Source organism: Sinocyclocheilus rhinocerous, unplaced genomic scaffold (assembly GCF_001515625.1).
Source record: "Sinocyclocheilus rhinocerous isolate Xijiao unplaced genomic scaffold, SAMN03320098_v1.1 scaffold1168, whole genome shotgun sequence".
Classification (NCBI taxonomy): Eukaryota; Metazoa; Chordata; class Actinopteri; order Cypriniformes; family Cyprinidae; genus Sinocyclocheilus; species Sinocyclocheilus rhinocerous.
The window spans coordinates 1,770,726-1,784,706 of NW_015650373.1; the positions used below are offsets into that span (position 1 = coordinate 1,770,726).

The following is a 13,981-nucleotide window of genomic DNA, read 5'->3' on the forward strand; positions in this document are numbered from 1 at the left end:
TTCGCTCCGGCCGGGACACGGCATCAACAGTATGTGAGGGGCGTAACATTTCCGTCTCATGCTTGAGGTATTCGGCCAATCACAACGCACTGGATAGCTGGCCAATCAGAGCACACCTCGCTTTTTCAGAACGATGAGCTTTGTAAAAATCGGAAGTTTCAGAAGAAGGGGCATAGAGGAGAAACAATAATGTACAGCATGTGGAAAATAATGTGTTTTTTTTACTTTAAACCGCATAAACACATTTCATTACACCAAATACACCAAATAATGTTCTTTTTAGCAGCATCATATGTAGCATCATATATTTAATAATTTCCAGTTGTTAATCATGCACATAAACTACAATTCACAATGATCCATTAAACTGTTCTCTGTGAGGTACTTAATGAATGTAAAATTCATTAAGTACCTCACATTGTGATTTTCATTTTGATTATCTTCAGTATTCTGCTTCATGCAAAATGTGATTCAACTACTGCCCCCTTCTGAACACATTATGGTACTTCAACTAAAACACCCCTCACAAAAGACTCGGTCAGAATTATTTTCCTTAAATAACAGTTTATTAACTGGGAAACAATAGTTTGAACAAACAAAAAAGCATTAAACACATCTAAACTGTGGAGTATGGTTGAAAGAAGTACAAATATTGAAAAAGAAATGATTGATTAACCATGTACACAAATATCTGATGGAAGACATGATCTCGCCCAATCATTAAACTTCTATGTTGCTGACAATAGACCACTGAAGTTTTTCAAGCTCAAAATAATGATGTTTAAAAACACTGCACGTATTCAATATTTGACTATTAGAAACAAACAGAATTTATGATGCCATCTTATGTACAGCCAGTGTAATTGTTCCATGTGTTCTCACCAAAATGTTCCTGCAATGACAGAATTATATTAAGGGTCCCATTTAATACTTAAAAAGTGGCAACACTATTTATTATAAGTGACGTTATAATAAACTTTAGTGCACAGATAAAATTTTAAGAGCATGTGGTGGAGGGGCAGGTACTTAATGGGATGAAAGCAGTAGGGCTGCCACTAACGACTATTTTTATTTCGATTAATCTGTCGACTAATTTATAGATTAATCTAAACGATTAATTTCCCTACAAAAAATCAACAATTTTACTTAAGAATATTTTATTAAACCAAATGAAATTCAAATTTCTATGAAATCCTTTTTTTAAAGCAAAAGTAAAGTGCATCCATCTCATAGTCCAAATCACTGAAATCAAAGTTCAGTATTATAGTGTAAGAATGACAACATATCCACGTGTTCTAGTCTACTAATAATAAAATTATAATAAAAAACACTTTTTAAAGGAGTATTTACCAGAAATGTTATTTACCAGAATTTATTTAGGAGAAAAATGTAAATGTGCAGTATTTCTGAAAAAATCAATCTTCTTCTCTTTTTTTTTAATAAAATCAATCAATTGGAGATGCTTTTGATTATTAAAATTTAATGGAACCATTAAAATGGAATCCAGAAAATAATGGAAAACAGAATTTGGTAAAGATAAAACTGTAAAACTCAATTAATTAGACAGGCTTTTTGATTAATAAAATGTAATTTAACCATTAAAACGGTGTATAGAAAAATGAAAATGGAACAAAACTGAATTTGGAAATAAAACGGTTAGTCGACGCGACCATAATGAAGTCGAGGATTTTAAAAAAATCGAATAGTCGAATAAAATCGACGAATCGCGACAGCCCTAGAAAGCAGCAAAGTTTGGAGAATATGCCCTTAGTTCTAATGAACTATGCCCCTGAATTATTAAATTGTATTTTTTTAAATGAAGATACTAAACATTTAAGATCTGGAGTTTGTTTTATTGTTCTTGGTTGTCTCTCAAAATTAAGCTTAAAGTTCCCAGAAACTAGGCAGATGTTTGTCACTTAGCTTCTTACCCAGAGTCAGACTCCAGACACACAGTAGGAGAGTCAGTGGGGTCTTTGGTTAGAGAAGCAGCTTGCTTGGCCAGCACAGACACAACTCCTCCATGTTCATCAGAAAGCGAGCCACGGCCTGAGATTAAAACATTAAAGAAGTTGACACTTACAGTACATGGATCATCTGCAAATTATGGTGAGCCATTAAAAATATTTCAAACATTCAGGATAACCCATATGACAGCAAAATTCTGTAACATTACATTTTATTGAACAACATGTTCATTGTTATACCTGTATATTGTTTTGGACATTTAAAAAAGTGGAGAAAAAGAAAACAAGAAACAAACTGTAATAAATGTAGTGTTATTTTAGTATTAATCATATACACTGTTGTAGTTTTCATTAATATTTGGAATTAGCTTTCATTTTTATATTTAAAAAAAAAAATTGTTTTAGTTCAACTTTCAGTAATTTTAGGGCCTCCACTTAAACATATCTAAGTTTCTTATTTTCATTTAGTTTAATATTTATTTTTGTATGTTTTTTTTCCATGTAACATATATATATATACAAATACACACATAATCGTTTTAGTTTGGGTTGTAAAGTTCCCATTTTGAGTAATAATAATGTCCCCAGTTTTATGAAAGTAAACTGAATTTAACCACATTCAAAACATTTATATTTATCTATATTTTTGGCTATATTTTTGGCTTGTACACTTATGTAAATATTAACATTAAGTTAATGTTGCTGGAAAAAATGCACGCATGTAAACTACTCAAATAACACTATCATCATGACCTAGTGGATGAATGAGACAGTATTTTACTTACATCCTAGATTATGGCCTTGAGCGTCTGTGCACAAAACCCCAACAATGGCAGGATTTTTCATTCTAGTGGAAGAAAACAGATGAGTAATGCAACATCTAAAATAAGTATATATGCTTGGAAAAGAATGCTATATTTTAACGTACGTGTCGTCAAGATGCTGCTCCAGTGCACCCTCCATAATAGAAGCCTAAATAATGTTCTTAAATGAACAGAAAAATAATATATTGTGGAGAGTGTAGCAGCGATATTTATTATTTGTATTACTTCCGGGATGTCAGCTGACATTCTAACACGCAACTCCAACACTACGGCATCCTCTAAGGAAACAATGCTAAAAGCGCATATGATTTAGCGCCATGTAGCTCGAAGTCTAGTCTTGTCAGTAAATAAAAATATACTGTTAGCAGCTTAACCCTCTACATGTAGCCAGAGATGGGCATAAATACATGAAAATGTATTTAACATAAAAATACAAAATACTGTGTGGAAAAAATGTGTTTAAATATAAATACAGTATTTTGAATTTTGAAAATACAAAAAATACATGTGAAATTGGCCATCCAGTGCAGGTATCCGTATAGGCTGAAATCTATCTGGACCTATTCTGGAGGAAAAAAACAAACAAACACACACATTTCAATGTGTAGCCTACAACTGCTTAGAAATTTTTGTTTTCATTTTACATATCTTCCCTTCCTCATGCCCTGTACGAAATACAAAACTACAAAAAAGCATATTTATTTCATGTTAATTATATATTCGCTTACCTCGATAGGCCTTTTTCTATGTAAACGATTTAGAAAAAGTTCAGTCGATTCACACTTTATATCATCGCCGACGCCACGATATGTAGCCTATTGTCCTTTCACCCAGGCCTAACATGCAGTAATGCTTTAAACACATTCGACAAGCTAGTTGATAAAAAACAACAACAACGGATTAACTATCAAGCCTGATTGGCTAACACTATTCAGTGCTCTTTTATTCTTTCATGTTAACTGAAGGCAACTCTGAATGATGCACTTTTTTAACTTTAATTAACAAGTACAGTTGACCATGACATCCTCACCTTATATTATTCCAGAAAAGTCGCTCACCCAATGCTGAATGGAGCTGTACAGCTACAGCTCATCTGATGAATGTTGGGGGGAGTTCATTCGTTTTTTGATTTAGGCCTAATATTGAAAGTAGAAAAACTAGAAAACGGCTCCTTTTTCATTTTTTCATTCTTTTCAAACGAAATCAGCACACTCATAAAGAGGTTGACTGGCACAAAGTATTTTATGTATTTTGAAAATACAAAAATACTAATCTTAAATGTATTTAAATACAAAATACATTAGATTTTTTCCAAAGGCTTTTAAATACAAAATAGTATTTTGTATTTCAAATACATATTTTAACATGTATCTGAAATACTGCCCATCCCTGCCTGTAGCCTGTAATGCATTAGGCCTATGGGTTTTGGGTTAAATAAACTTTAATTTGATGCACGTTAACAGGAGAACTAACAAGCTGATAGCTTAGTTTTTGCTCGACCAAAATTATCAGCTTGCACCACAAACCAGCTCCAATGTACTAAAACACAGCAACCAGCTTAAGATGGATGTTCCTGCAGGGCTATGGAATGCTTCAGCCGTGACGTCAAAACCCAGAAATATAAATTGACATCCAAGTATTGTCAATTTATATACCACAGACCTTGTTTTACACATAAATTGAAAAACCCCATAATAAAAAAACATATGGAACGCATGGTGAATTAGTCTGAGTTTTGACATCACGGCTGCAGCACTGTATTGTTATTTAGTTGATGATCACATATGATTCAGTGGGTAGATCAACTTTTCTTTTTCTTCCTCTATGTCCTTTTTTATAAATAATACATTCCTAAAGAATTCTTTAAAAAAATCTTTAAAGGGCAAATACATCCGGTTAACATTTAGCTGTCATTGTCGATGAGAACTCCCAGGGGAATGTTCACTGTTGATATCTCTCTAGACGACCCCATGCTCTGAACAAAAGCAGAATAAAAGACCAGTCCTGCTCCTCACCATCAATTGTTTTTGAGCAGAAGTTCTTTATCAGAAACCGATGCATGCAGTCTTCACCACTTTGAACTCATGATAGTGAGGCACTCTCTTTTGTGTTTTGTGAGCCTGTTTTAAGAATCAGTTTTCACAAAGACAATTTTTATGTCATATCCATTATAAAATATGCTTATATAACTGTAGCATATATCTAGGTATATATCTATACCTTTTATTTATATTGGTTAATGGGCTTATTGTGCCAAAATTACACGTTATTAATATTAATGTGTGGTGGATAATTTAAATAATTCAAAAATAATTAAGTTAAAATGAAGTTAATATAAAATATATATATATATATATATATATTCTCTCCATTTTTGGCTCAGTTTTCAAACTGCATTTGTTATGAAGTTATGCTTAATGGCTTTAAGGCTCTTTTAGCTAACTTGGATTCTCCCCTGCCGGCAACGCTTGATGATTTCTGTCCAGCCCTGTACAGTTACAGGCAAGTTGGTCTGCTGACGGGGCAGGAAGTTGCAATGTAATTACGTGGCCTGGGCGTCAGTGACATCCATCACTTTCACTGCAGTCAAGTAATGCACTGCTGACTAACCAATGGCATTTTCATGCTCTCGCTAAACGTAAATCAAATCCCAACAGATAGGACTGACATTTTCCAGCCCGCTATCCTTCACTCCAATTGCCTTCAAGTTGGATATTTTATTTAGCTATAATTTCAAGAAAGCTAATTGATTCTGTATAGCTGCGTTTCATCACGTATCTCCATCCCAAGGGCTTTGATGATCAGCAGTTCATACAGGCTATATCCACATTTTCATTTGCTTCTGACGCTGATAAAAAGAGCGTGGCAGACTTTATAAGGTGCAAGGCCATGGATAATTGTATTTCTTTAAAGTATTGTTTGCTGAAAGCACAATTAAAATACTTATAAACAAACATGCAAACAGCTTTTATGAATGGCAGGCGTTCCAATTCTGCATAAATCTGCAGAGCTTTGTGTGAAGTTCTGCAGGCATGCCTTGTAGGCCTTCCGATGACCTTACATTGGCAAGAGCAGAAGGACGAGACCAGATTGAACTTGACACGAGAAACTGAAGAGTCCTTATTTTTAAAGAATCCCTTCATGACAAATATACTGTTTGTAGTGAGTAGGGCATATGTGTCCATGATGAGATGTAATTACTCTTGCTACTGCTGGGTCAAGGAAGTTTTCAGGCTTGAGAGGACATGATGTCGAATGCGTTTAACCATCTGTGCCTGACTGGCACATTTAAAACTTGTAAATAGGAAATTGTCAGTGAATGACAGTGCATATTATGTCATGGAGTGACTGTAGGCTTAAACGACTCAAATGAATTGACAAGTGCTTAATTTGTTGTGATTTACCTGCGAGCTGCATCATATTGTCAGGAAGCAAAAATAAACATTTCTCTCATCAAGCCCTTGTGCTGATGACTCATTTCCTGTGAACTTACTTGACTTGTATTGGTACTCTGAAACTTGGCTGCAAGTCTGACATTAATTTGGGTGATGAAAAGGGTGATGAATCCTGTTCAAATGAGAAGGTGATAATTATGGCTCGTGGACTCCTGTAAAATGAACAAGTGCGTAGTGGAGAAGTGAATGAGGGAACGGGAAAAAAACTGAAATGACTTTAACAAGCTGTGCATAAAACCAGAAGCATAGAGGATATTGACAATGGAGTAAATCATTTTGAAAATATATATTATTTGAGAATTTCAGACTCCTCACAGCTCTTACATTATTATTAAACAAAACAAAACATATTTTCAAATATATTTTAAAATATGTTCAAAACATGCAAAAATGTACAAAAAATATATTTATATTTTCATATATTTTCAAACAATATATATTTTTGGCCATTTTTGGTGTAGTTTTAAAATATATTTTGAAAATGTAAATTTATACTTTTAAAAGCATTTAAAATATACTTTGCTCTCCATACATTTCAATCCAACAAAATACATTCACATATGTCACATTTAAAGAAAAATCAGCAAGGAACATACAGTATTACAATATTTGAAAAAAAATAAAAAAAAATAAATATGATTAAATCACTTATATGTCTCTGCCCAAAGCTTTGATCTATAGCCTAAATGTAGGCTACTGGAGGATTATAAATGTATTTTCTTGCCCCTTAAAATACATTAAAACATTTTGAAATGTATGTTGGTATATGAAGGTTGAAACTATATATAATTTTAATTTCAAAAATATATTTCATTGAGCTTCACTGTTTACAACATATATTTAGCATATATTTAAAATATATTTTGGTCAGAAAAAAATTAACTGGAAGATTTACTGAAATATTGTATAGTGATTTGAGCTCCAGTGATTTCCAACCGGGGGTACTTGGAAAACTTTTGATTTGTTAAACCTATAAAACAGAAAAAAACTGATTAAAAGGGTATTTTAAGGAAATAAAATAATAAATGAATAAACAAAATATTGTTTTGTGTGTTCTTATAAATGAATGTGGATGACACTCATACCAGAATATATGTAAACCGTTCTTCCACTCATAGATCAGCTGTGATTTTAATTAAATTTGAACTTTAATTGTATTATTATTTTAAATGATATTCAGTGTAAGATGAGTTGACAATATGAACACATTTCAGGCTTCAATGAAGGAGTACTTGAGCCTTATTGATGGGGCTTTGGGGGCATGTAAGACAAAAAAAAGGTTGGCAAATAATTATGTTCTAAAATTAACTCAGCTGATTAATAACCACACAAATCCAGGGGAAAATGTGCTACTGTAGCTGGTGTCATTAGGAAAGATTTGCTTGAAGTGAAACGTCCATCATCTGGTCCAGCGTCATACAGATAGAGATGACGAAGTCCCTGCGGAGGTGTGGGTGGGGGGAAGAGAGGGGCGAGGGGAGATAAAGAGAAAGAGAGATGGAGAAAGTAAGAGAGAGACAGAGACAGACCTCAGTCCTAATTTCAGAAGTTACCAAAGACTCCACACTCTGAGAAAGGAGGACAAGACCAGCAGAGAAGTGAAATCATCTCAGGGCCATACAAAGTCCTCTGGGAGCTCCACAGGACAGAATAGAGATCAACAGGGAGAATTAGAAAGATACAAAAAAGAACGATCAAGCTCTTACTGTTTAGTGGTGTGTATTTGTGTCCCGTTGCTGCTATGAGCAGGGTGTTGATTCTGTCCGTGCTCCTGCTGTCCCTGAGCTGGTGCAGATGTGCCGTCATCACAGGGGTAAGTCTGACAAATCATCTCGCAGGATTTACTTTGATTTCTTTTTATTTCATTTAATTACATTATTTAATTATGTTTTAATTGAATTGACCATTTGTTTATGTAATTATGAATACTAATCAATCGTATTTAGTTGGATTTGATAATACATTTCAATAATTAATGGTGAAAAAAGTAAGTGATTACTTATCTCCAAAATGATTCAGTTCATTTATGATTTGCCTTCATTTTGCTTGTTGAGGCTAATTGTTTAAAAAGCATGTTTGCTTGTAAGCCGATATTATGTCAAATTAAATGTAATTTTATTGCAATTTTTTTTTCATAATCAAATTTTTCCACATTTTCCTACATAAAGCCCAATCATTTTTGCATTTCTACCACATATTTTTCCCTACTTTATCAGTTTTTCCCCAACCTTTTTTGCTCTCACAGCCCCATCCACAATTAACATCCTCCATTTAACTCCTATTTAACTGGATATCATTTATCATTGTAATTTTATGTAGAATATCAAATAGTACTATTGCACTGATTGTTTTTAAGCAAAAATAAAAAAATAAAAATGTTTCTACTGTAAAAAATGGCATTTTCTTGATCACACACTTGTGCCCATGTATGTCGCCTTTAAAACCATTTAAATATTTGCATTAGATGTAGGCTATTGCTTTCACTGTAATTAGTTAAATTATTCCCACAAGGGACAATAGTGCATAATAATTATATTTCATGTTAATAATATTGGCTTACAAGCAAGCATGCTTTTTAAACAATATATACATATATATATATATATATATATTTTTTTTTTACAGGGGTAAGTGACTTACTAAGAAAGTAGCTTCCTCTCTTTAATGAGACACCTGAGCTTGTTTGACTGTCACAGGTTTTGATAGTTCTGGGAAAAATCATAGAAAAAGAAAAAAAAACGGAGAGAAGCATAATTTAAATTTATTTATAAATCAAATCCAGATAGGATGTTTAAATAAAAGTCATTTTCACTCTTGTCATGGGATAATGTGGATACATTAATTTAGCAAATACTCTATCATTTGTACACATTAACTTACAAATTAACAAAGACTTCTAACAAAGCCAGAGCAAGATCTGTATGTACTGGGAATAAATGCCATCCAGTATGTGACTGATGTTGTGTTGTGTTTGTGTATCAGGCATGTGACAGAGATGTGCAGTGTGGCGTGGGTCTGTGCTGTGCTGTGAGTCTGTGGCTCAGAGGCCTGCGTATGTGCACACCACAGGGGCTGGAAGGAGACGAATGCCACCCTTACAGCCACAAGGTACATACAGTAGATACACACATACACTCACACACAGCCATGAGAAACCCCTCTGGAATATGAAAGCAGTGATTTGATTGGCTGACCTGAGGCAACCCAGGCCTAACTGTTATAAGAACTGAAAGAAAAAATAGAAGCCATGCAGGAGAAATAGAGCTAAACAGAGGAAAGATTCAAACAGAAAGTCAATGGAAACTAACAACTGTTTGGTTCCCCACATGTTTTTTATGCTTTTATAAGTACATTTTCATATATGGGTGAACAATCACTTAACTAAGTAAAAAGAAACACATTTGGAAACAAGAACGCAATCTCTTTTTAAACAGCTGATCTGATCGTGATTCGTGGAGTAAACATGGGTGATTGCCAGAGATGACTGAGAAAGGCTTTAAAAGAATCTGCTGATAAGTGTAACTGATATCGATCGAATGTCTCACAGAACAGGGCTGTTTATCACTCTGTCGGACTGTCTCAGACTGATTCAGAGATACAGAAGCTTTGCCATTCAGCTGAGGTTACGAGGCGAAGAGAAATGGATTTAGAGGGATTTTGTGACTCACAGATGACTAACACTGACAAGATCCTTAAACTTAAGCCTATAGAGTTTTGTAATGTATCTTGATTAGCTAACCTAACGGCTGAAAAGATCGAATTAAAATGATATCATTACAGCAGTCAGACTTAAAAATATTTATTTGAATGTAGCCATTTATGTTTTTATAATCAATGCATTGCTGATAAAAAAAACTGGTAACTATGAAATAATAATATCATGAAGTTGTCTGTGTTTGGACTTCCCTGCAGGTTCCTTTCCCTGGCAAGAGACAACATCACACTTGCCCCTGCCTGCCATATCAAATAGTACTATTGCACTGATTGTTTTTAAGCAAAAATAAAAAAATAAAAATGTTTGTATTGTAAAAAATGGCATTTTATTGATCACACACACACACACACATATATATATATCGATCGAATGTCTCACAGAACAGGGCTGTTTATCACTCTGTCGGACTGTCTCAGACTGATTCAGAGATACAGAAGCTTTGCCATTCAGCTGAGGTTACGAGGCGAAGAGAAATGGATTTAGAGGGATTTTGTGACTCACAGATGACTAACACTGACAAGATCCTTAAACTTAAGCCTATAGAGTTTTGTAATGTATCTTGATTAGCTAACCTAACGGCTGAAAAGATCGAATTAAAATGATATCATTACAGCAGTCAGACTTAAAAATATTTATTTGAATGTAGCCATTTATGTTTTTATAATCAATGCATTGCTGATAAAAAAAACTGGTAACTATGAAATAATAATATCATGAAGTTGTCTGTGTTTGGACTTCCCTGCAGGTTCCTTTCCCTGGCAAGAGACAACATCACACTTGCCCCTGCCTGCCACATCTGGTGTGCACCAGGTACAGCGACAAGAGATATCGCTGTACCAGCGACTTCAAAAACATAGACTTTTAACACTGGAAAGAGTGGGAGAAAAAGAAGAATGAAGGTGGGAAATACTTGAAAAGGAAAGCAGGACAGCACAACTAGATTAATAACAAGTGCCACAGCACCTTTCTGGTCATTTTTGTTTTTCACTCTCATGCACTTTGCACTACAAAAATGCTGTTATCCAGCTTCCCCAGAAATGCCGACATACATTATCCACCATGGCACAAGGTCTACCTCAGAATCACTGGTTTACCTTGGCATCCTTGATAGTAAAAACAAAATAAATTTCATCACCTTTCTGTGAGTATACATGCAACAGATATTTTGTAAGGAATGTGCTTAGAAGGGAATCATATTTCTGGATGAATTCATCTTCAATATGCTATGAATTTGTTGAAAGCTTGGTTATGGTAATTAAATTATTATCAGTCTGAATGGTCTTTGTGCTTTTCTCACATGTGAGTATGTGCTGTGTGTGTATGTGAGCTGTACCTTTTTAGCTCCATGCATTCAGACTTTTACTGCCTTCCCCTTTAATGCTTCTGTTAAAACAAGTATTATTTTTTGCAAAGTAAGACAGGAAAAAAATAATGATTTAGATTTATTTAAAACATGTTTTGAACATAATGTCAAAGCTGACCCTGACTCTCTTTGAAATTCACATCTAATGTTGAAGGTAGACTGAGATCAAATGGGATCATATAATTTAAGATTATAAGCAAACTATAAGTGTTTCATTAGATTAAATATCTGATGCTTAATAAAAAAGGTATTTCTATGAATACTATATTTGTCCAGTAAAGACAGCAAAATAATTGTAAAAATGGCATAAAATACCATAATATCGTAATATTCCTAATACATTTGGAAAATGTCTATAAAAACATCAAAATACATCAATAAAATATGAAAACTAAAATACATTATCATCTCTTTAACATGCATTAGGGTGTCAACACAACTGTTTGTAAACCGACCTTGAAAAATCATCTTTTAATTTTTTTCAATCTAGTTTCAGTTCATAGAATTTAGAAAAATGAAAAATGAAAGATTGTTCCTCTGAACTCTGTAATAAACGCAATGGATTCTCTTCACCTCTGAGATCAACATGGACAGGTCAACAAACTGCCTATAGGACCTGGATGAAGACAAAGCAAGGGTGCCATAAAATGTCATTTCTGAATTTATTGGTATGGTTTATGTAAACTGGTAGTCTTGATTCATTTGAGTGTCCTTAATTATCCCAGTATCCCTTAAATCCTATTCGATACTAACATAATACATCACATATGACATGCGTCACCACATATGTTTATGTTGCCTCGCTCAAAGACTATTTCTAGATTCTGATGGGCCTACATTTTGCTGCCTAAAGAAGTACTAAGGATTGCAAAAACTGGTTTTCACCGATTTCGACATCTAAATAGAGATTCATGATTGAAAGGTTCTTTGTTCATCCAAAATAAAACTATTGCAATTATAATTATTGCATCACAAATTGTCGTCCTGTATGTTTCAGTCTTTCTAAGTCAAACACCCACGAGTCAACTACCCAAATTGTTTAAGAGTAAAGAGTAACTTTTACTACATAGAATTTTTCAGGCATTAATCATCATAATGACATTTTCAAGAATAAAATAATTATACAGTATCAATACAATGTTGCATTAAAAATATATTTTAAAAAATCTTGTAAGAAAAAAATTCCTCAAGCAAACAAAACCAACAACAACAAAAACAAATCATAGCAATGAATACATTGAACACAAACATTGCAAATGTTTATGCTGATGCTCTCATAATAGTGGAATATTCTACGGTTTCCTTTACTGTGACTGTACAGCTTGAAGAAGCATTAGCGTCTTTTGGGCTGTGTATCTGCAAATTGGCATAAAGTTCAGATGGATCCTGGTGGGGCTTAAACTCCACCATTGAGTAGATAATGCCGTCCTGCTCCTGTGGAGAGATGTTGAGCAGACAGGGTTTGATGACATTTCAGAAACCATCCATCCATCTATATAAAGCTACGTTCGCTAATGTAGAATGTAATTTTCCCTTTTATGGATGATGAAGCTGATTACAGATCAGCATACTATGAACAAGCTGTAAACAAGCTGTAATTGAACTAATGGTTCACCAAATGTTGATTTTACCCCAGAGTATTATTCATTAAGAATATAATTCATAAAGAGTCTCTACACTTAAATGTCTTATATCTGCTGTATGTTTAGCTGTTTTGTAATGTCTTTGCTCAGATACTGAATTCATGTGGTTATGAATCAGTGGAGAAGATACAGTTTGTACAAACTGCTTACCAGGGTGGCGTTAGGAGAACCACAGATTTCACTTTTATCTGTGGGCAAAAAAAAAAGAAAGAAAATGTGCTCAGCTAAAAAAAAAATCTTTAGGTGATTAAAAATAAGCATTGTCCTTCCACCTACCTGCGGATTTTTTCTTCCTGGTTTTTAGACAATACACGAGCAGTGTCGTTGAGATGACAGCAAACACCAGAACGCTAAAAACAGCAGCTAGATTGTAGGATGTTCTCCGGCTGTCACTGCTTAATGTATTGTGTTACACAGATTAATAACTGTTAAAAGTTGGAATTGTAAGGGGTTCATATTTGTGACAAAATTTACCTGAGTGTCTCTGCGTCATTCTCAGAAACAATGGGTGCAGAGGGAGAAGACGACGGCCAGACTGTTGCTTTAATGTTGGATTTTGGCGAGAGAGGAGCTGTGTTTACTCCACTTAGATTTACTTATGGAAAATACAATTGTTTTTTTACATTTTTATTTTTAGATTAATTGGATTATTATTGTTCTTATTCTTATTATTAATTAGTTTACAAACTGTTACAAACTAATAATTACAGAAATACAACCTCCAAATGGATATGACCAACATATAGTTCATAGAAGACTGATCATGTATGATTACAAAAATATTTCTTAAACCATAATTAATGAATGTTTCTATTAAAGTAACGCATTCTATAAAAGTATTTAGTAACAGAAAATCTTACCAGAAACGGTAATTTCCACATACTCATATGTGTGAGGGAACCCACTGAACCCACATCTGTATATGCCAGCATCCATTACACTCAGATCTGTAATTATTACTTCAAATTCTCCATTGTTATTTGTGACGAATATTCTTCCTCGAAACATGGAGGC

At 33.8% G+C, this 13,981-nt stretch overlaps 2 protein-coding genes across 2 annotated transcripts; one reads left to right on the forward strand and one right to left on the reverse strand.

The window, feature by feature from the left end:
• Window positions 1-544: 544 nt before the first annotated feature.
• Window positions 545-3,152, reverse strand: lamtor5 (late endosomal/lysosomal adaptor, MAPK and MTOR activator 5). The gene is made up of 4 exons (XM_016517031.1): window positions 2,896-3,152; window positions 2,753-2,814; window positions 1,932-2,049; window positions 545-892 (listed from the first exon to the last, which is right to left on the reverse strand). Exons 1-4 carry the CDS (start codon window positions 2,928-2,930, stop codon window positions 832-834), a joined length of 276 nt encoding a protein of 91 aa, XP_016372517.1. The 5' UTR covers window positions 2,931-3,152; the 3' UTR covers window positions 545-831.
• Window positions 3,153-7,774: 4,622 nt separating this feature from the next.
• Window positions 7,775-11,086, forward strand: LOC107711938 (prokineticin-1-like). The gene is made up of 3 exons (XM_016517032.1): window positions 7,775-8,059; window positions 9,229-9,354; window positions 10,707-11,086. Exons 1-3 carry the CDS (start codon window positions 7,988-7,990, stop codon window positions 10,824-10,826), a joined length of 318 nt encoding a protein of 105 aa, XP_016372518.1. The 5' UTR covers window positions 7,775-7,987; the 3' UTR covers window positions 10,827-11,086.
• Window positions 11,087-13,981: the final 2,895 nt, after the last annotated feature.

Bases quoted from the DNA above. Each gene is read 5' to 3' on its own strand.
- lamtor5 (XM_016517031.1), bottom strand. From the start codon at position 2,930: ATGGAGGGTGCACTGGAGCAGCATCTTGACGACAC. The intron at 2,815-2,895 runs GTACGTTAAAAT...TTCTTCCACTAG, and splicing joins GAGCAGCATCTTGACGACAC to AATGAAAAATCCTGCCATTG. The intron at 2,050-2,752 runs GTAAGTAAAATA...TTTTAATCTCAG, and splicing joins TCAAGGCCATAATCTAGGAT to GCCGTGGCTCGCTTTCTGAT.
- LOC107711938 (XM_016517032.1), top strand. From the start codon at position 7,988: ATGAGCAGGGTGTTGATTCTGTCCGTGCTCCTGCTGTCCCTGAGCTGG. The intron at 8,060-9,228 runs GTAAGTCTGACA...TTTGTGTATCAG, and splicing joins GATGTGCCGTCATCACAGGG to GCATGTGACAGAGATGTGCA. The intron at 9,355-10,706 runs GTACATACAGTA...ACTTCCCTGCAG, and splicing joins GCCACCCTTACAGCCACAAG to GTTCCTTTCCCTGGCAAGAG.